This window comes from Cherax quadricarinatus, chromosome 18, assembly GCF_038502225.1.
Source record: "Cherax quadricarinatus isolate ZL_2023a chromosome 18, ASM3850222v1, whole genome shotgun sequence".
Taxonomy (NCBI): Eukaryota; Metazoa; Arthropoda; class Malacostraca; order Decapoda; family Parastacidae; genus Cherax; species Cherax quadricarinatus.
Window position 1 is genome coordinate 36,954,268 of NC_091309.1, and position 22,045 is coordinate 36,976,312.

The following is a 22,045-nucleotide window of genomic DNA, read 5'->3' on the forward strand; positions in this document are numbered from 1 at the left end:
ATCACCATTAGTTCCAGGCATTTTCTTTATTAAATCATCATGCAACTGCCTTACCTTTTCACATATGATTGACTGTGAAACATTATCTCCTGATAATTGTCGTTGATCCACGCCAGTAACAGTCTCTCCACATCTTCAAGTATTTGCGATCTCTGTTTTGTAAGCATACTTGCACCTTTTGCAACAACAGCTTCCTTGATTGCCTTTCTGTTGGCCAAGATAGTAGCGATGGTTGATTGGGGTTTGTTATACAACCTGGCCAGCTCGGAGGCACGCACTCCACTTTCATACTTAGCGATTATTTCTTTCTTCAGTTTGATAGTATTTCTCACCCTTTTCACCACAGGGTTGGCACTAGAAGCTTTCTTTTGGCCTTGGTGGCTTATTTAGCAGTTACAAGCACTAAAAACATTGGAATAATACAAAATGTATCGAATGTATGCATGGAACTGTCTGCACTGGCTTGTAAACAATGGCACACTAGCTGAAGGCAGGGCAGCTGAGGCGCGCTCAGGCTGGACAGACAGGCGGACACATTCGGGACGAATGTCCTTAACCAAGTTTTTCATCACTGGCCGAGCCAATATTTTTATGCTAAAACTCATCGCTATCCGATGTCATCGTTACTCGAGGGTCCACTGTATTTCAAACTTAAAATTATTTCAATCTCATTACTGTAAATTGTGCTAAATTGTAATACTGTAATTTTTTATTTACTTCATCTCAACTATAAATTTAATTACTGCAAACCACTAGCTACCTTACTGTTGTAATAAGGAAAATAATGTATAATTAAATTGTAGCGCTCTTTATATGTCTAGTATTAAGTAGTCTGTAAGCATTGGGTTTAGTCTGCCCGAAATGCCCTGGCATACTAGTGACTTCCTTTGTACCTTTCAACTCACTTTATATACATTCACATTTTGTAATGTATGCAAAGAAATAAAATTTGATTTGAAAAAAAAAAATCGTTCTGATAGTTAATTTCACAGCAGTAAGAGATACAATGGTCCTGGGACCATCACAACCATCAACCCAACAAGAGTAACACATGCCGATAGCCTTGAAAAGCATTTCTTGTGATATTTTCTTTTTTTCATGTTTTCTTGCACTTGCATTTATATCATGATTGGTATTACGCTGAGCATGTTTATTTAGTAAAGAAATCGTATCTTAGCAGGTAAAATATGGCATTTTTTACTGATATATACAAGTGATCGCTGATAGCAGATGATAGCCTGTTATATTGTTGCACACGTATTGTACAGAATTTCTGACTAATCTAGTACAACTATCGACTTTAGTGTAAAAGCCTTAACCATCCACCTCAGCAAACAATCCACAACCTTCCACCTCAGCCCAGTAGGGCCATAGCATCCCTCTCCATTCTCTTCAGAATCAATGAAATATACCAGCAACCACAATATAAAGTAAGAAATATTATTTCTGTAACATTTGCAGCCTTAACCCGTAAGCAGTCCAAACGCATACATGTGTATATAGAAATAAAGAGCGTACTTTTCTAATTTTTTTTTTTTAAACAAGTTGCCTGTGTCCCACTGAGGCAGGGTGACTCAAAAAGAAAGAAAATCCCCAAAAAGAAAATACTTTCAACATCATTCGACACTTTCACCTCACTCATATATAATCACTGTTTTTGCAGAGGCACTGATACAACAGTGTAGAAGCATATATAAAGATATATAACATATCTCTCCAAACTCCCAATATCCCAAACCCCTCCTTTAAAGTTCAGGCAATGTATTTCCCATTTCCAGGACTCAAGTCCAGCTATATAAAAATAAGCATTATAGGATAAAACAAAATTAGCATCAGTACTTACCGAGATATGAGACCACAAAGTTCGCACTGGATGCTCTCCTGACAGCAACATCGAGTCCTGCAGCTTGCAGAAGTGTTGCCGATATACCTTTTTTTCTCTTTTTTATATTTTATATAATTTTTATGTTCTGATATTTACAATTTATAGTAGTTCTTGTGATTTCACAGCCAGTCTTTGTTCTGACACTAATATTAGGTACTGAAATTGTATTCAAATTGCTACAAACACACTGACAGGTGAACATTTACACCTGCTTTGGTCATTTATTGTTGTCTAAGAATATATATAAAGTATTTATAGGCCCTAGCAATGTTTTGGATATGCAGGAGTATATAATAATGATAACAATAAGTTCCCTTGAAGCATGATGTAAGACAAGTGTCAGTCCACTGCTGACAGTGCAATGGTGTCATTTGATGAGCGTCTGCAGCCCTGGCTTTATTTGTTTTCACTGTTTCACATAAACATGTCTGTTTGTCTATCTGTCTTTCTGTCAAGCTCTTTGTCTGTCTGTCTGCCTGTTTAGCTCTCTATCTGTCCATCTAGATCTCTGTATGTCTGTCTGTCTAGCTCTCTGTTTATCTCTGCTTATCTGTCTCTCTGTCTGCTTGTCTCTTTTTGTCTCTCTCCGTCTCAGAGAGAGCCACTCGTGAATCAACAGGTATTACACACAAATGTGTTGTCACATCTGGTTCCTGAGCAAGTGTAAATACGTATTTGCTAGTCATGCATACGCATTATATCTACAAGCACAGTATAGCACTTTGTCTGGATTTTTTTGGTTTATCCTAGGTAATTTACACTGTGTATAATTGTATTTATGTGTACCTGTGAAACAGAGATAGACAGAGACAAACAGAGAGATATAGACACCCTTCTCCTGCATTATTCTTACTAAGACCTGGCTTAAGCAGGACACAGTAGATATCTACCCTCTACCAGCATACACAGCAATCCACAACTGCAGACCATACCAAGTTGGGGTGGTATTGCATTCTATTACTCTAACCAATTATCTTGTATTAGCACCACTTGCTTTAGTGATGAATATGGGGAATACATTTTTGCTAATTTTACTGTAAAAAACCTTAAGACGCCTATAACAATCGGTCCCATTTACCGGATACCCCACATAAACATCCCAAATTTCAGTGAGAAATTAAAGGCACTAATAACAAACAGACAAATGAATAAGCACCACCTTCTCTTAGCTGGAGACTTCAACATCAACCTTGGCCTACTAGATGATCAGCCTGTAACTGATTTCATCAACAATATGAACAACACACTTCTCATTCCAACAATAACTAAACCAACCAGGCTCACTGAGACAAGTGCAACCATAATAGACCACATATAGACCAATATACTATTTTTATTTTTTTATTATCACACTGGCCGATTCCCACCAAGGCAGGGTGGCCCGAAAAAGAAAAACTTTCACCATCATTCACTCCATCACTGTCTTGCCAGAAGGGTGCTTTACACTACAGTTTTTAAACTGCAACATTAACACCCCTCCTTCAGAGTGCAGGCACTGTACTTCCCATCTCCAGGACTCAAGTCCGGCCTGCCGGTTTCCCTGAATCCCTTCATAAATGTTACTTTGCTCACACTCCAACAGCACGTCAAGTATTAAAAACCATTTGTCTCCATTCACTCCTATCAAACACGCTCACGCATGCCTGCTGGAAGTCCAAGCCCCTCGCACACAAAACCTCCTTTACCCCCTCCCTCCAACCCTTCCTAGGCCGACCCCTACCCCGCCTTCCTTCCACTACAGACTGATACACTCTTGAAGTTATTCTGTTTCGCTCCATTCTCTCTACATGTCCGAACCACCTCAACAACCCTTCCTCAGCCCTCTGGACAACAGTTTTGGTAATCCCGCACCTCCTCCTAACTTCCAAACTACGAATTCTCTGCATTATATTCACACCACACATTGCCCTCAGACATGACATCTCCACTGCCTCCAGCCTTCTCCTCGCTGCAACATTCATCACCCATGCTTCACACCCATATAAGAGCGTTGGTAAAACTATACTCTCATACATTCCCCTCTTTGCCTCCAAGGACAAAGTTCTCTGTCTCCACAGACTCCTAAGTGCACCACTCACTCTTTTTCCCTCATCAATTCTATGATTCACCTCATCTTTCATAGACCCATCCGCTGACACGTCCACTCCCAAATATCTGAATACGTTCACCTCCTCTTTACTCTCTCCCTCCAATCTGATATTCAATCTTTCATCACCTAATCTTTTTGTTATCCTCATAACCTTACTCTTTCCTGTATTCACCTTTAATTTTCTTCTTTTGCACACCCTACCAAATTCATCCACCAATCTCTGCAGCTTCTCTTCAGAATCTCCCAAGAGCACAGTGTCATCAGCAAAGAGCAGCTGTGACAACTCCCACCCTGTGTGTGATTCTTTATCTTTTAACTCCACGCCTCTTGCCAAGACCCTCGCATTTACTTCTCTTACAACCCCATCTATAAATATATTAAACAACCACGGTGACATCACACATCCTTGTCTAAGGCCTACTTTTACTGGGAAAAAATTTCCCTCTTTTCTACATACTCTAACTTGAGCCTCACTATCCTCGTAAAAACTCTTCACTGCTTTCAGTAACCTACCTCCTACACCATACACTTGCAACATCTGCCACATTGCCCCCCTATCCACCCTGTCATACGCCTTTTCCAAATCCATAAATGCCACAAAGACCTCTTTAGCCTTATCTAAATACTGTTCACTTATATGTTTCACTGTAAACACCTGGTCCACACACCCCCTACCTTTCCTAAAGCCTCCTTGTTCATCTGCTATCCTATTCTCCGTCTTACTCTTAATTCTTTCAATTATAACTCTACCATACACTTTACCAGGTACACTCAACAGACTTATCCCCCTATAATTTTTGCACTCTCTTTTATCCCCTTTGCCTTTATACAAAGGAACTATGCATGCTCTCTGCCAATCCCTAGGTACCTTACCCTCTTCCATACATTTATTAAATAATTGCACCAACCACTCCAAAACTATATCCCCACCTGCTTTTAACATTTCTATCTTTATCCCATCAATCTCGGCTGCCTTACCCCCTTTCATTTTACCTACTGCCTCACGAACTTCCCCCACACTCACAACTGGCTCTTCCTCACTCCTACAAGATGTTATTCCTCCTTGCCCTATACACGAAATCACAGCTTCCCTATCTTCATCAACATTTAACAATTCCTCAAAATATTCCCTCCATCTTCCCAATACCTCTAACTCTCCATTTAATAACTCTCCTCTCCTATTTTTAACTGACAAATCCATTTGTTCTCTAGGCTTCCTTAACTTGTTAATCTCACTCCAAAACTTTTTCTTATTTTCAACAAAATTTGTTGATAACAGCTCACCCACTCTCTCATTTGCTCTCTTTTTACATTGCTTCACCACTCTCTTAACCTCTCTCTTTTTCTCCATATACTCTTCCCTCCTTGCATCACTTCTACTTTGTAAAAACTTCTCATATGCTAACTTTTTCTCCCTTACTACTCTCTTTACATCATCATTCCACCAATCGCTCCTCTTCCCTCCTGCACCCACTTTCCTGTAACCACAAACTTCTGCTGAACACTCTAACACTACATTTTTAAACCTACCCCATTCCTCTTCGACCCCATTGCCTATGCTCTCATTAGCCCATCTATCCTCCAATAGCTGTTTATATCTTACCCTAACTGCCTCCTCTTTTAGTTTATAAACCTTCACCTCTCTCTTCCCTGATGCTTCTATTCTCCTTGTATCCCATCTACCTTTTACTCTCAGTGTAGCTACAACTAGAAAGTGATCTGATATATCTGTGGCCCCTCGATAAACATGTACATCCTGAAGTCTACTCAACAGTCTTTTATCTACCAATACATAATCCAACAAACTACTGTCATTTCGCCCTACATCATATCGTGTATACTTATTTATCCTCTTTTTCTTAAAATATGTATTACCTATAACTAAACCCCTTTCTATACAAAGTTCAATCAAAGGGCTCCCATTATCATTTACACCTGGCACCCCAAACTTACCTACCACACCCTCTCTAAAAGTTTCTCCTACTTTAGCATTCAGGTCCCCTACCACAATTACTCTCTCACTTGGTTCAAAGGCTCCTATACATTCACTTAACATCTCCCAAAATCTCTCTCTCTCCTCTGCATTCCTCTCTTCTCCAGGTGCATACACGCTTATTATGACCCACTTCTCGCATCCAACCTTTACTTTAATCCACATAATTCTCGAATTTACACATTCATATTCTCTTTTCTCCTTCCATAACTGATCATTTAACATTACTGCTACCCCTTCCTTTGCTCTAACTCTCTCAGATACTCCAGATTTAATCCCATTTATTTCCCCCCACTGAAACTCTCCTACCCCCTTCAGCTTTGTTTCGCTTAGAGCCAGGACATCCAACTTCTTTTCATTCATAACATCAGCAATCATCTGTTTCTTGTCATCCGCACTACATCCACGCACATTTAAACAACCCAGTTTTATAAAGTTTTTCTTCTTCTCTTTTTTAGTAAATGTATACAGGAGAAGGGGTTACTAGCCCATTGCTCCCGGCATTTTAGTCGCCTCATACGACACGCATGGCTTACGGAGGAAAGATTCTTTTCCACTTCCCCATGGACAATAGAAGAAATAAAAAAGAACAAGAGCTATTTAGAATAAGGAGAAAAACCTAGATGTATGTATATATATATATGCATGTGCGTGTCTGTGAAGTGTGACCAAAGTGTAAGTAGGAGTAGCAAGATATCCCTGTTATCTAGCGTGTTTATGAGACAGAAAAAGAAAACCAGCAATCCTACCATCATGCAAAACAGTTACAGATTTTTGTTTCACAGTCATCTGGCAGGACGGTAGTACTTCCCTGGGTGGTTGCTGTCTACCAACCTACTACCTATATACTAGCCCCCCTTAAATCAGGGATAATCACAGATAGCACTTTAGACCACTACCCAGCCTTCCTCTTGACAAACATTAGTAAACCACCACTTGAATACAACAAAGTTTCATTTAGACTCCATGACGAGGCCTCAATAAGGAATTTCACAGCTGACCTAGAGACTGTTGACTGGCCTACAGAATTCTCCAAGGCCAATGGTATTGATGACTGGACAGACATTTTTCTTAACAAATTACTTAGACTATACAACAAACATTGTCCTATAAAAACGAAACATCACAAACAAACGGCTTGGTTGCCTATGGCTATCCAGCACCATTCTGAAATCCATTGATAAGAAACACCAATATGAAAAGCAATATAGACAAGGCTTAATACACAAAGATATTCTTAAACACTATTCATCAGTTCTCACCAAAGTAATGAAGAAAGTCAAACAGCTGTACTACTCCAGCAGATTCACTGACACAAGAGGAGATATAAAAAAGACCTGGAAAACACTCTCTCAGATTCTAGGGACCCACAAACTGAAAAAAAACAAGAACATTGTCCTAACTAAACCTAATGAAACACCACTACATCCCACTGACACAGCTAAGAAGATAAACGACTTCTTCTCAACCATAGGATCTAATCTCGCCAATAAAATCCCACGTACCAATGCCCATGCCTGGGACTACCTAGATGGGAATTTCCCAAATTCCTTCTATCTTGTACCAACTGAGCCCATGGAAGTCACCGAGATTATAAAGTCACTTAAAAATAACTCAGGGAATCTGTCTTATGTCCCACCATTATTGTACAAGCGAGTGGCCCATGTCCTTTCGCATGCTATTTCATTACTTTTTAACAAGTCACTAGAAACTAGCACCTTCCCGAAACTACTCAAGACGGCAAGGGTTACACCAATACATAAAGGTGGTGATCCTACAGATTTAAACAACTATAGGCCAATATCAAACTTACCATTGCTATCCAAAATCTTTGAGAAACTCGTGCACAGGAGACTATATTCATTTATAACGGCACAAAACATACTCAACCCCTGCCAATTTGGATTCAGAAAAAATAAAAGCACTAATGATGCAATTATAAAAATGCTAGATCTGCTTTACACAGCATTGGAAAATAAGGAATATCCACTAGGAATTTTTATTGACCTAAGAAAAGCTTTTGACACAGTAGACCACGGCATCCTACTCCACAAACTTGACCATTATGGTATAAGAGGCCATGCTCTTGCATATTTCAAATCTTACCTTACTAATAGGTATTAGTATGTCACCATTAAAGACACAGCATCAACAACATGGCCACTTGATACTGGAGTTCTGCAGGGAAATGTCCTTGGTCCCCTGCTCTTCCTCACATACATCAACGATCTTCCAAACGTATCCCAACACCTGAACCCCATTCTCTTTGCTGATGACACGACTTATGTCATCTCTCACCCTAATCTTGCCACCCTCAACACCATTGTTAACGAGGAGCTGATTAAAATATCGACTTGGATGACAGCCAATAAACTTAGGCTTAACACTGACAAAACCTACTATATTATGTTTGGTAGCAGAGCAGGAGTTGCGCAAATTAACATTAAGATCGACAACACTCTAATTGCCAGACATAATGAGGGCAAATCCCTAGCCCTATACCTCGACAACAACCTGAATTTCAGCACCCATATCCAACACATAACCAAAAAAGTATCCAAAACGGTTGGGATCCTCTCCAAGATACGATACTACGTGCCGCAAAATGCCCTTCTCACACTATACCACTCACTTATTTATTCATACCTCACCTATGCTATTTGTGCTTGGGGATCAACTGCAGCAACACACCTAAAGCCAATAATAACCCAACAAAAAGACGCAGTAAGAATAATCACTAAATCCCATCCCTGGCAACACCCCCTCCCCCCCCCCCACTCTTCATAGATCTAAACTTACTCCCTGTTCAGTACATCCACACTTACTACTGTGCAATATACTTCTACAGGACCTTAAATTCCAATATTAACCTTTACCTAAAACGCTTTCTTGATAGTTGTGACAGAACCCACAGGCATAACACCAGACATCTCTATGACATTCCCCGTGTCCGACTAAACCTTTACAAAAATTCAATGTATGTCAATGGCCCTAAAATCTGGAACACCCTACCTGAAAACTCTAGAACTGCAGACACATTCATCACCTTCAAAACTACCATTAGAAAACATCTTATCTCCCTGATACACCCTGTCAACTAATTACACGAATACCACCTGGTGGTTCACACTTACACTCACTCACCCATTTGACCATAAACAGAAATATCAATCTCAGTCTTAAAATAATGAATCCTAACTAGTCATAAGTTGGCCTGTGATACTCCAATACTGAAACTATGTATTGTGTCAAAACAAAAGCATTCATATTGCTAAACTCACAAACTAGTATTTAGTCACTTAGCCATAATACCAACTTACCTCATAATTTGTAATATTTTAAAGTTAAGAATTATTCTAAGCTGCCCGAAATGCCTAGCCATGCTAGGTGTTCTAGTGGCAACCTCTAATTAGTATTTTACTACATGTAAACCACACAATAACCAAATTCTGTAAACTCAGCATTGTAATCCTCATAGAGAATAAACTTTGAATAGATACAGACAGACAGACAGAGATAGAGCCAGCCAGCCTGCCAAACACGTATTACGCATTCCAGAATTGTTTCTCTTTACTTAGGGCATAGGTTATAAGACATTCTGAAAGGGTGTTGCACGAATGTTGCACATGGATTATTATTGAGTTTTTTATATTTCCTCGACCACTTATGGCCACATCCACCTCAAAACCACTAAACTTGGGATCAGCATCACTTTCCTCTTAAAGTGGGAGTGTTAATACTACATGACATCAATGATTCCCAGGTGTTTGCCGTGCTGTTTCCTCTAGCTAGCGCTCAGTTGAACTGGTGCTCCCACAAGGTACTTAGTGGTCCCAGATTTTTTAATACTGCACACACCAAGTGTTAATTAAGACCCATTCTGTGCTGACCAGGCATCTCATGTCAATCGTGCCAAATTTGGAGGAAGGAAAAATAAAATGTAGATCTACATTTGGAGCACTAGTGGTAAGAACGTAGATCTACGTTTGGACCATTTACAGGTTAAGCAATGCATTAAACATAATGTTAATGCATTAAACATAATGCATTAACCCCTTCAGGATCCAAGGCCAAAATCTGAAGTGGTGCTCCAGTGTCCAAGAAATTTTGAAAAAAAAAAAATTTTTTTTTTCTTTTGTGAAGGTAATAAAACAAAAAAAAAATCCGATCAGTACTTACCAAGATACAGTGCCGAGAAGTTTGTCCAAAATGACCTGGTGGCGGCAACATCGATGATTTCCACATACGCGCATTACTAAATTTATTTAGCAGTTTTTGTAGTTTTTCTTTTCTTTTCCAATTTTTTTCTTTTCCTACTAACATTTGGGGCCTGAGAGACCAATACTGTATATAAAGTATATATATAAACTCACTGTATTGAACACAATAACCACACTAAAGTTATTATCATATTATTGTTTACCACTGTTGTTTATTACAATAAACATGCACAAATCTTGTATAATACTTATGTTCTATCATATATTTACATATTTACAATCATTGGACATGGTTTTAGAACTGCTGGAGCTTGTGGAACTCCTTGAAACAAGGCACCATGCACAGAGGTACCTTACATTCCTCACACATAAACCGAGTGTCTTTGCGTCTTTGTTGCCATCGTTTTGTTTGTGCACAAAAGGAAGGAAGCTGTATTATGAAATGATTACCTTCCCTCCTCAAACGCTTGGGTATATCCTGAGGAATTCGAAGACCTTGTTGTATAGCAGGTGTTGTTACCTGGTACTTCATTATGAGTTGTCTGACAACAAACAAAATTCACCATACGGTGGTCTGTTGCCAGTCTTCATTTAGTACATATTATATGCATTGAGCATTGAAATGTCCATGAGATGGAAGAAAAGTTTCATGTACCACTTGTAACTCTTACAAACACAATCAACAAAGCCAATCTGCATGTCACATTTGTCAACCAAGTGCATGTTTTGTGTATAATCAATCACTGTCACTGGTTTTCGAATATGTTCATTAGTCATTCTATCAACTTTGCCACTGTCTTGCATTTCATTACGGTGAATGGTTGTCAACAATGTGACATCTCGTTTGTCATGCCACCGTAATGCCATGATGTCATTGGCAGTAAACACCTGCACCTCATCACCACGAGCACCTGCGTTGAACCTGGGCATATATTTACGATTAGAACTCACTGTGCCACACACATCTGTCTCGTTCACTTGCAAGAAATCACTGAGTACAGGGCTTGTGTACCAATTATCGGTATATAATGTATGCCCCTTACCAAGATAAGGTGCCATCATGCTTCTCACTACGTCACCTGAGATACCCAATAACATCCTGTTATCTTTCAATGTTTTACTTCCCGTGTATACAACAATATCCAATACCAGGCCACTGTCACAGTCACAGAGTACAAACAGTTTTATACCAAAGCGTTTCCTCTTGCTCGGTATATACTGTTTGAATGGCAGTCTACCTTTGAACAAAATCAAAGATTTGTCAATTACAAGATTCTTAAATGGATAAAAGTACATGTTGAACTTTTCTTTCAGATACATAAAAACATTTCTAATCTTGTATAACCTGTCACTTCTGTCAGGTCTGGTTTTGCCAGAGAAGTGCAACATACATAACAGTAAGATAAACCTGTTCACTGGGATGATTTCACTGAAGACCGGGGTAGAAATTAGCCGATCTGTGGATCAGTATGCTTTTATATTATGCTTATAGACATGAGGCATAAACATTATTGTTGCAAAAAGCAAATACATTTCTGCATCAGTCGTCTCTTTCCACCGGTGTAGTCTTGACTGTGGTGATATGATCGTATTTGCCATGGTGTACCCAAAATACTTGTTACTTTCCCTGACAATAGTTTCCATCAAGGGCTGGTCAAAGAATAATTAAAAAAAAATCCAGTTCATTGACATTGGTTCCAAGGTAGAATTCCACTTTGAGAGTCATCAAAGTGGTGGGGCTTGGAAACAAAATTGGGATTTTGCTGCCAATCCCAGATACGGTTTGCTGGTGGATACTGGACATCATAGGCTGGTTGTGCTGGTAGTTGTGGTTGTGGTGGGCTGGTGGCTGACGCTCCGCTTCACACACGGAGGGCCCGGGTTCGATTCCCGGCGGGAGGAAACATTTCGACACGTTTCCTTACACCTATTGTCCTGTTCACCTAGCAGCAAATAGGTACCTGGGTGTTAGTCGACTGGTGTGGGTCGCATCCTGGGGGACAAGATTAAGGACCCCAATGGAAATAAGTTAGACAGTCCTCGATGACGCACTGACTTTCTTGGGTTATCCTGGGTGGCTAACCCTCCGGGGTTAAAAATCCGAACGAAATCTTATCTTATCTTATCAGCGTGGGTCCCAACCTGGGCTGGTGAGTCACGCATGGCCGTGGCACTACCATCACCACTACCACCACCTTCTGATGCCTGTGGTCTATCCATACCAAGTGTAGCCACATCATCCTCACTTTTATTGTCTATTCCTGGTGTAGGGCCACGGGATGTACTCCGAGATGTACTCCGAGATGTACTCCGGGATGTACTCCGGGATGTACTCCGTCCCCTGGGCACTGCATAGGGAATACTACCTGAGCGCATGCGGCGGCGTATATACCGACGCTTCACTGGTGAATATGTTTCCTCACTATCACTACTCGAATGATCGTCAAGAGCAATAAAATCACAATCCACGTCACTATCATCATCATTACTGAAGTCAGAGGCCTGGCCACGCGAAAACAATAGTTTTCTCTTGCGATGAGGTACAACTGACCGTGACTGAGGAGTGCCCACACCAAAGGTAGAAGGTTGAGGATCATCAGGGTTTTCTGCACTGTTATTGATATCCTGGTCATTCCTTTCGGTCACTAACTGATCAAAATCAAAGAATTCGCCTTCATTTCCACTTCCATCAGAGTCAGAACTATCAGATAGGAAGAGGAGAGTCCCAATTTTCCTTGGAGTGATACCTGCCTTGCGACGAGGCATGTTGAACAAAGGTAACTGAGCCGCCGTTCCCACAATGCTATGTGGGCGCCTAGAATTTTTGTTTACGGCACACACACATCACGCAGACCCGTTCTCTCACATGTAGGCCTACCAGCATTTTTGCGCTAAATTTGACACCGCTAGAATTTTGGCGTAGATCTACGGTTTGGACCCTGAACGTAAAGCCATAGATCTACGGGACGGACCCTGAAAGGGTTAATATATTTATAGATGGGGTTGTAAAAGAAATAAATGCTAGGATGTTGGGGAGAGGGGTGGGATTAAAATATGGGGAATCAAATACAAAATGGGAATTGACACAGTTCCTTTTTGCTGATGATACTGTGCTTATTGAAAGTGAACATAGAAAAAAGTAAGGTGATGAGGGTATCAAATGATTTAGATAAAGAAAAATTGGATATCAAATTGGAGAGGAGTATAGAAGAAATGAATGTTTTCAGATATTTGGGAGTTGACATGTCAGCGGATGGATTGATGAAGGATGAGGTTAACAATAGAATTGATGAAGGAAAAAAGGTGAGTGGTGCGTTGAGGTATATGTGGAGACAAAAAACGTTATCTATGGAGGCAAAGAAGAGAATGTATGAAAGTATAGTGGTACCAACACTCTTATATGGGTGTGAAGCTTGGGTTGTAAATGCTGCAGTGAGGAGGCGTTTGGAGGCAGTGGATATGTCCTGTCTAAGAGCAGTGTGTGGTGTAAATATTATGCAGAGAATTTGAAGTGTGGAAATTAGGAGAAGGTGTGGAGTTAATAAAAGTATTAGTCAGAGGGCTGAAGAGGGGTTGTTGAGGTGGTTTGGTCATTTAGAGAGAATGTATCAAAGTAGAATGACATTTGGAGTATATAAATCCGTAGAGGAAGGAAGGCAGGGTAGGGGTCATCTTTGAAAAGGTTGGAGGGAGGGGGTAAAGGAGGTTTTGTGGGAGAGGGGCTTGGACTTCCAGCAAGCGTGTGTGAGCGTGTTAGATAGGAGTGAATGGGGATGAATAGTATTTGGGATCTGATGAGCTGTTGGAGTGTGAGCAGGTTAATATTTAGTGAAGGGATTCAGGGAAACCGGTTATTTTTATATAACCGGACTTGAGCACTGGAAATGGGAAGTACAATGCCTGCACTTTAAAGGAGAGGTTTTGGGATATTGGCAGTTTGGAGGGATGTGTTATCTTTATCTTTATTCGTACAGTATATGCTTCTAAACTGTTGTATTCTGGGCACCTCTGCAAAAACAGTGATAATGTATGAGTGAGGTGAAAGTGTTGAATGATGATGAAAGTATTTTTTTTGGGGGGGGTTGCCCTCCTCGGTGGGAGACGGCCGACTTGTTAAAAAAAAAAAAATGTGAAGATCAGAGACCAGTGAGGGGTAGGTGTGTGCAAGGGTAGTGGGGAGTGCTAAAGGAAAAATATAATCATAGTTGGTGTTATAAGGCAGTTGCTGACAAAAAGTCAGAGGGAGTCAGTCTGGAAATATGAACACACATGCAGTATAATGTGATCCTTTGACAACGTTTCGCCCACGCAGTGGGCTTTATCAAGTCACAAACAGATCTACCTGGGTGGAAGGTACGTATTCATAGGATGAAGTCAGGTTGAGAATGCTGGGTCAGGTGGAGAATGCTCCATGTGACAATCTACCGAGTAGGGTATTAGTCTAATACCTTGGGTAGCTTGGAAGAGATTGGATAAGTATATGAGTAGATATTCTGCAGTGTTCTTCTATTCTTATGTTAAGTGGGACAGCGATGAAGAAGTTTCTTGGCAAGAAATTTCTTCATAATGAGCCAGCTCCCCCTGCTTCCCCATCAAAGCAAAACCTGGACACCTCACTAGCTTATCCATGATTTCATGCTTTAATTCCACGGAGATCATCCTCTTTTTCTTCCCAGCATTTTTCTTTACACTTACTTTCTTAGAACTCATGCTTAAAAAAACAAAATTTCGCCAAATGACTGTCAAAAATGTAAGCAAAGCACAAGAAAACTGCTCCCACAGCGAGGTAAACAGTGCACTGAGTTGGCGGCGTTCGTTATTATAATAATAATAATACATTATCATTAGTTTTTATTTTTTTATGTTTTTTTTTTATTAACACATCGGCCTATTCCCACCAAGGCAGGGTCGCCCGAAAAAGAAAAACTTTCATCATCATCATTCACTCCATCACTGTCTTGCCAGAGGGGTACTTTACACTACAGTTATAAAACTGCAACATTAACACTCCTCCTCCTCAATTTAGGTAACTAGAGCACAGATCCAATTACCTAGATCAGGAGCCCCTCACCAGCATCAAGGTTCCTTGATGCTGGTGAGGGGCTCTTGATCTAGGGAATTGGATCTGTGCTCCAGTTACCTAAATTAATAATAATAATATTATTATTATTATTATTATAATAGAGCTTCAGTTCCCTAAATTAATAATAATAATAATACATACATATTAATAATTCAGAATGCTGCCGCTAGATGGCACAGTTGATGCCAAAACATCGTACGGGTCTCCCTCAACATTCGCGTTTTCAACTTTCGCGGGCTTCACAGATTCGCGAATTCCCAACTGCCAAATTCCCAGCCTCCAAATTCCCAGCCGCCAAATCATATTTAAGTTTCCCGCCACCTGCGAGTCCCTACTACCCTCCCTCCGACCCCCGCAACTGGCAGCCAGCCCTCCCACCAGTGTGGTGAGTGTTTTGTTTGTTCATTTGCTATTAAACTACAGTAGTATAAATAATGTAAACCCATTCATGACTGCATTTTGGAATGGCTATTCGGACAGGTATTGGATGGTGACATCATGTGTTTACTCTTGAGAACAGCAAAGAATCAAACATTTCTGCTACTGCTAATAATAACAATAGTAATAATAATAATAATAATAAATACGATAGAATTGAAGAAGGAAATTGTACAAAATTACGAGGGAGTGATTGACACATCGTCAGTGTGGCTTTGTTTATGCTGGAGTGACCATTAGTCTCCATGCTCTTCCAAACATTTCACAATAATTCATTGTGTTTGGTGCTTGTAGATTGAGTGGGACTGGAGTGGTGGAGGCAGTGGTTGAGGAAGCGGTTGAGGCAGTGGGTGAGGCAGCAGTTGAGGCAGTGGTATTTAACAACATACATGTTATTAATAATAATAATAATAATAATACATGTTATTAATAATATGTATTATTATTATTTATAACATGTTATTAAATACCATTGCCTCAACTGCTGCCTCTACTATTGCCTCAACTGCTGCCTCTACCATTGCCTCAACTGCTGCCTCTACCATTGCTTCAACCGCTGCCTAAACTGCTGCCTAAACCGCTGCCTCTACCAGTGCCTCAACCGCTGCCTCAACCGCTGCCTCAACCACTGCCTCACCCACTGCCTCACCCACTGCCTCAACCACTGCCTCAACCACTGCCTCAACCACTACCTCAACCACTGCCTCACCCACTGCCTCAACTGCTTCCTCAACCACTGCTTCTACCACTCCAGTTGCACTCAATCTACAAGCACCAAACACAATGAATTATTGTGAAATGTTTGGAAGAGCACGGAGACTAATGCTCACTCCAGCATAAACAAAGCCACACTGACGCTGTGTCAATCACTCCCTTGTATTTTTGTACAATTTCCTTCTTCAATTCTATCGTATTTATTATTATTATTATTATTATTATTATTATTATTATTATTATTATTATTATTATTACTATTGTTATTATTAGCAGTAGCAGAAATGTTTGATTCTTTGCTGTGTTCAAGAGTAAACACATGATGTCACCGTCCAATACCTGTCCGAATAGCCATTCCAATATGCAGTCATGAATGGGTTTACACTATTTATACTGTAGATTAATAGCAAATAATGAACAAACAAAACACTCACCACACTGGTGGGAGGGCTGGCTGCCAGTTGCGGGGGTCAGAGGGAGGGTAGTAGGGACTCGCAGTGGTTGAGGTAGTGGAGGCAGTGGTATTTAATAACATACATGTTATTAAACCATAACATGTATGTATTTAGTACAATTTACGAAGTTTTCATGTATTTTATGATGTTCGTGGTTCAACAAGTTACGGAAGCAGTATTGTATTATATTTCCCTACAATATATTGGGGCACCAAACATTCGCAATTTTTCAACATTCACGAGGATCTTGATCCCCTAACCCTCGCGAATGTTGAGGGAGACCTGTACATATGTTTACATCGCTGTGGGAGCAGTTCTCTCGTGCTTGCTTGCATTTTTTTTTTTTTACGGTCATTTTGCCAAATTTCTTTCTTCTAACCATGAGTCCTAAGAAAATAAGTGCAAAGGACAGTGCTGAGAAGAAAAAAATGATGATTTCCATGGACTTAGCCAGGCAGTACCAGCTTAGTACATCTACGATATGTAGATACTAAAGCTGTATCAGTTATGTTCAGTGATTAAACAAAACAAATTGTATCAGTTAAGTTCAGTGATTAAACAAAACAAATTTTATCAGTTAAGTTCAGTAATTAAACAAAACAAATTTTATCAGTTAAGTTCAGCAATCAAATAAAACAATGTTGTTGTTGGGGGTTTACATGGCCACTGACATCATACGCCGCAGCCTCAGCTTCCCCCATCCTCAACATCCCCCACCTTCAACATCCCCTACCCTCAACCTCCCCCACCCTCAACATCCTACCACCTTCAGCATCCCCCACCCTCAACCTCCCCCACCCTCCCCCACTCTCAACATCCCACCACCCTAAGCATCCCCCACCCTCAACCTCCCCACCCTCAACATCCCCCACCATCTCTGCTCCAAATGTGTAAGTACATATACACTTTATATAAACAGTTTAACATTTCTTTACATTCTGTACTGTATTATGATTTATGTTTTTATATACGATATTTCTGCAGTTAGCCTCACAAACTGTGTTTTCTCTTACAATAAGAGCATGTGAAGGAAATGGCGGACACTTCCGCCACTGCTTTTGCCACCATATTATGGCTTGTTTTATTCATTCTAGAGTATATATCATGTTTATGTGTTAATTATATTGTTTATTATGTCATATTAGATGAATTGTGATAGATAAATAAGCCATACAGTTAATATTAGTGTCATATTCAAGTATTTTGTCTTGTCTTCAGAGTGCAGGAACAGATTAATGACTTTTCAATTAATTTAAATGAGGAAAATTGATTTGATATACGAGTAAATTGAGTTACGTGCTAGGTCACGAAACAGATTAGACTCGTAAGTCAAGGTTCCACTGTACTTCAATGTAAACACTTGATCTGCACATCCCCTACCCACTCTAAAGCCACTTATATAGCTAGTTTGTCATTTTTATTTATTTTTAATCCCTGAATGATGGCAAATAGCAAGGAGAATTTACATATGAGGTGTTTTCATTTATTATCGGTATTGTTATTACCACAGGTATTGTACTATCTTGTGATATGGCTCTTGGTGTACATATTTTTGGTCTTCCCAGCACTGTCTGTAATCTGGTCTGTTGTACATTTGGCCTGGTATGTGTAGAACTGATTAACTGCATCCCATTGCCATGTGTGTCTGTAAACCCCATGATCTCTCATTGGGTTTCTTTGTTTTTTCTTAGATAGCTACACCTTCAAAAAAAAATGCTAAATGATCTTTTGCCTGATTCAGATGACATACTGCCAAAGATAATGAAAAATGCAAATTGCAAAATAACTTTTGTAGGTACAACATTATTTTTTTTTATTTATTAACACAGCTGTTTCCCACCAAGGCAGGGTGGCCCAAAAAAGGAAAACTCTCATCATCATTCACTCCATTACTGTTTTGCAAGAGGCATGCTTACACTACAGTTATAAAACTGCAACATTAACACCCCTCCTTCAGAGTGCCGGTACCATACTTCCCATCTCCAGGAATCAAGCCCAGCATGGTGTTTTCCCTGAATCCCTTCATAGATTATTATTATTATCCAAAGGAGATGCTAAACCTACCAGGGTCATACAGCACTGCAGGGTAGGAATTGATGCATGTTCTAAGGATAAATAAGGGTGGAGATGACAGTGAGGGTAAAGTTAGGAAGAGGTGTGAGGAGTGCTAAAAGAAGAATTATCAAAATTTGTGTAATAAATCATTTGCTGTCAAAAGTCGAAGAGGGAGTCTTTGTCAAAAGTAGGTTCATCAGCAAGGAGGGAAAATAAAGTAAGGGCGTGAGAGCAGTGACAATGTCAGAGGAAAATTCTGCGTGCTCATTGATAGACATGACAGTCCAATAGAATATGGGAAATTGAAACAGGAACTAAACAGTTCTCACAAAGTGGAACAGGATGCCTCTCCACGAGTTAGACGAGTGTGTCTGATACGAAGATGAGAGTGTTGTCTCCCAACCTTTATCAGGTCCCACTAAACCTGGTTCTGCATTGTCTTCTTTTCACGATCTCTCGCTGCTTTAAAATAAGGCATACATTTTTTTCCTATTTTGAAATACGTATACGTCTTATCAACGATTTTATGCCAGAGAAGGCCAGTCTTCTCTACATTAAACTGTAATTTTTATCTTGGTAACATTAAAATTAACAAAATTTTTTGCAAACTTGTCAACTGATTTTACACCAACACTTAAACTTCCCCACTAGTTGTAAAATCATGCAAATATGCTCTGGCCTTCAACCTAGTGAGCCACCCATGTGTTGCAGTAAATGGCTCCACTTCACAAGCACTATTTCCTAATTGATTCTTTAAGTCACAATAGACTCCTGAATTAGTATAAGGCTAAGAGGCATTCTCTAAGACTGGTTGTTAACATCAAAAGATTTTTCATAGTGATAGTTGAATGTATGGGTGCAGATCCTATAACATGTTCCAAGTAATGTACTTTGTCCTTGATAATCATGGCAAGGGTAGACCAGTTCACACCGTACATGCAGGAAATGTTCAGTGTCTTTGACACAGTGAAATACTGATTTTGATTAGGAGGATGAGCTGAATGTGCAATGGTTTACAAACATTTTTTTTTAGTGCTAAGTCAATTTTTTTTTTCTGTTGAGTATAAAAGTTTTTTCCCTAATAAGTCTTCATGTTCCTATTTTTGCCATAGGTTGTAACAGCAGAATGCGGTGACATAATTGAAAGTGAGAAGATGCGTGGCTTGGTAGATGGATATGTAGTACTGTACAAGCATCGCAGAACAAAGCTGCAGCTGACCTCCTCTAACTGATGCCTCTTGAAGACTTTTAAGACCACAGCATCTAGAAATTCTATTCTGTGATTACCACATTTGAATATGTGATAAAAAAAAATACTGTTTTCATGGTGTATAAACACTAAATGTACAAAATATCCCATTTTGATTTTGGTTAGTGCAGTTGAAAAATCGTCATTATAATTAGTTTTATTTTAAGATTATTAAAAGGTAACAATAAGTATATACAGAAAGTTTGAAATCCTTTTGGTATAAATGGGTTATTTTATTATTTAAAATGTATTTAGAAGACTCACGCTATTATTTCTTAGTATATTTCGTTTGCTCAAGCTCTGAACGATGTTATCAACTTTTGTAGCATTAATTTTTTCTTCTATTCTGTACTATGCTTAAACACTATTATTCTGGTCATGTCAGAAGCTTTCTGTCAGACTGAGTACTGTATATCTAAAATATTATATAAATGCTTTGTATGTTTTCTTTAAATTGTTTTGATACAGGTGTTGTAGATGATTTAAGCCTCAATTATGTTAGAATGCAGCAAAATAACTGCATAATTACAGAGTAGTATAAAAAAGAATAACTTAATTAGAAGACTTATTGTGAGGCTATGCCACTGGCTACTAAAATGACTTATGGCAAGAGTGAAGTCTATCATAACTGATGAATAAAGTAAAAAAAAAATTTCATTTCATTTCTTGCATTCCTTCACACACGATGAGCAAAGATGCAAGAATGTTTCCAGGTCGACCGACCTGTTTGTGCTTACGTGACACCGTGTGTACATCTGCTTGTACACGTTTCTAGAAAATGCTGCTTGTGCTCTTTTAAGTGTTTTGATAAAACTGTTATGGATTATTTAAGGAGGGCATTTCTATATGAACCATTCAGGTTTAGCAGGTGATTTTTAATATAATAAATATGAGAGTATTTAAATTTACTGTAATTTAAGTGTAATTGGTTTTGAATTAGGTCAGTATAAGAACTTAGTACAAGGTTTGGAATTATTCTTTATTTTGGCCTCATGAATTATTTCAGCATTGAAAAGTCTCTTAACCATTGTACAATATTATATTATCAGATACTAACTATTTGGCTAATAGTAACCCAGAATAAAAAAAAAAGTACACTAATCTGTACATATGTACAGGGTATGAATTTCAAGCTTTCCTTAATTTTATAATTCATTATTCATGTTTAATTTTCCTTTACCATACTTTACACAGAAATAATTGACCTAGGAAAGGTTCACAAATAAATGTAAATTGCTTCATGAATACTGTTGTACCTGGAAAAAGGTGTTAAAAATTATTTTACATTCTCACTTATTTCCATTATTATTATTATATTCATGGAGAGAGCTCCGGACCTGTAGGGGATTCATACAGTGCCTGGAGAAATAGAAAGCACTCAAGTTTGATCCAAGAAAGAGAAGGACAAGGTCAGTTCCTTAGATCAAAAGCCCCCTTCACAGTATTAAATCCTCTCTCCTGAGAAGTCTTATTTGCAATATGATTTTGAAAGTAATTTAACAGATTTTTTGGCTCTGCTTCCTGTTACTATCTTGTGAATGTGCCTTGTGTGATTCATTATTATTGTATTTGAAGTTGTACAGAACTAGGTAGAAAGAACCAAACTGCAAATAAAAATGGGAAGTCCATGGTCAGACTTCCAATTTGGCTGCTTGATTAGCCAGACTACCATATTTCCATGTGTCCCTTGCTCACCCACACATAGAGACCTGTATACGCCTTGTTTCTGGTTGCCTGGAAGTTTATTATTATTATTATTATTGTTGTTGTTGTTGTTATAAAAAAGTGCTAAACCTCTAAGTGTAATACAGTTCCTGAAAGTTAAGCTTCCATCTAGAGCTGCGACCCTTTGGTGAGTGAAAAG

At 39.2% G+C, this 22,045-nt stretch overlaps 1 protein-coding gene across 1 annotated transcript in view; it reads left to right on the forward strand.

Moving 5' to 3' along the window:
- Nucleotides 1-21,339, forward strand: part of LOC138852890 (uncharacterized) — a 74,954-nt gene extending 53,615 nt beyond the window's left edge. Inside the window, exon 4 of the mRNA XM_070086417.1 lies at nt 20,045-21,339. Within this exon, the coding sequence (XP_069942518.1) occupies nt 20,045-20,164 (120 nt within the window). The 3' untranslated portion in view covers nt 20,165-21,339. The remainder of the gene's footprint in view (nt 1-20,044) is intronic.
- The last annotated feature ends 706 nt before the right edge of the window (nt 21,340-22,045 follow it).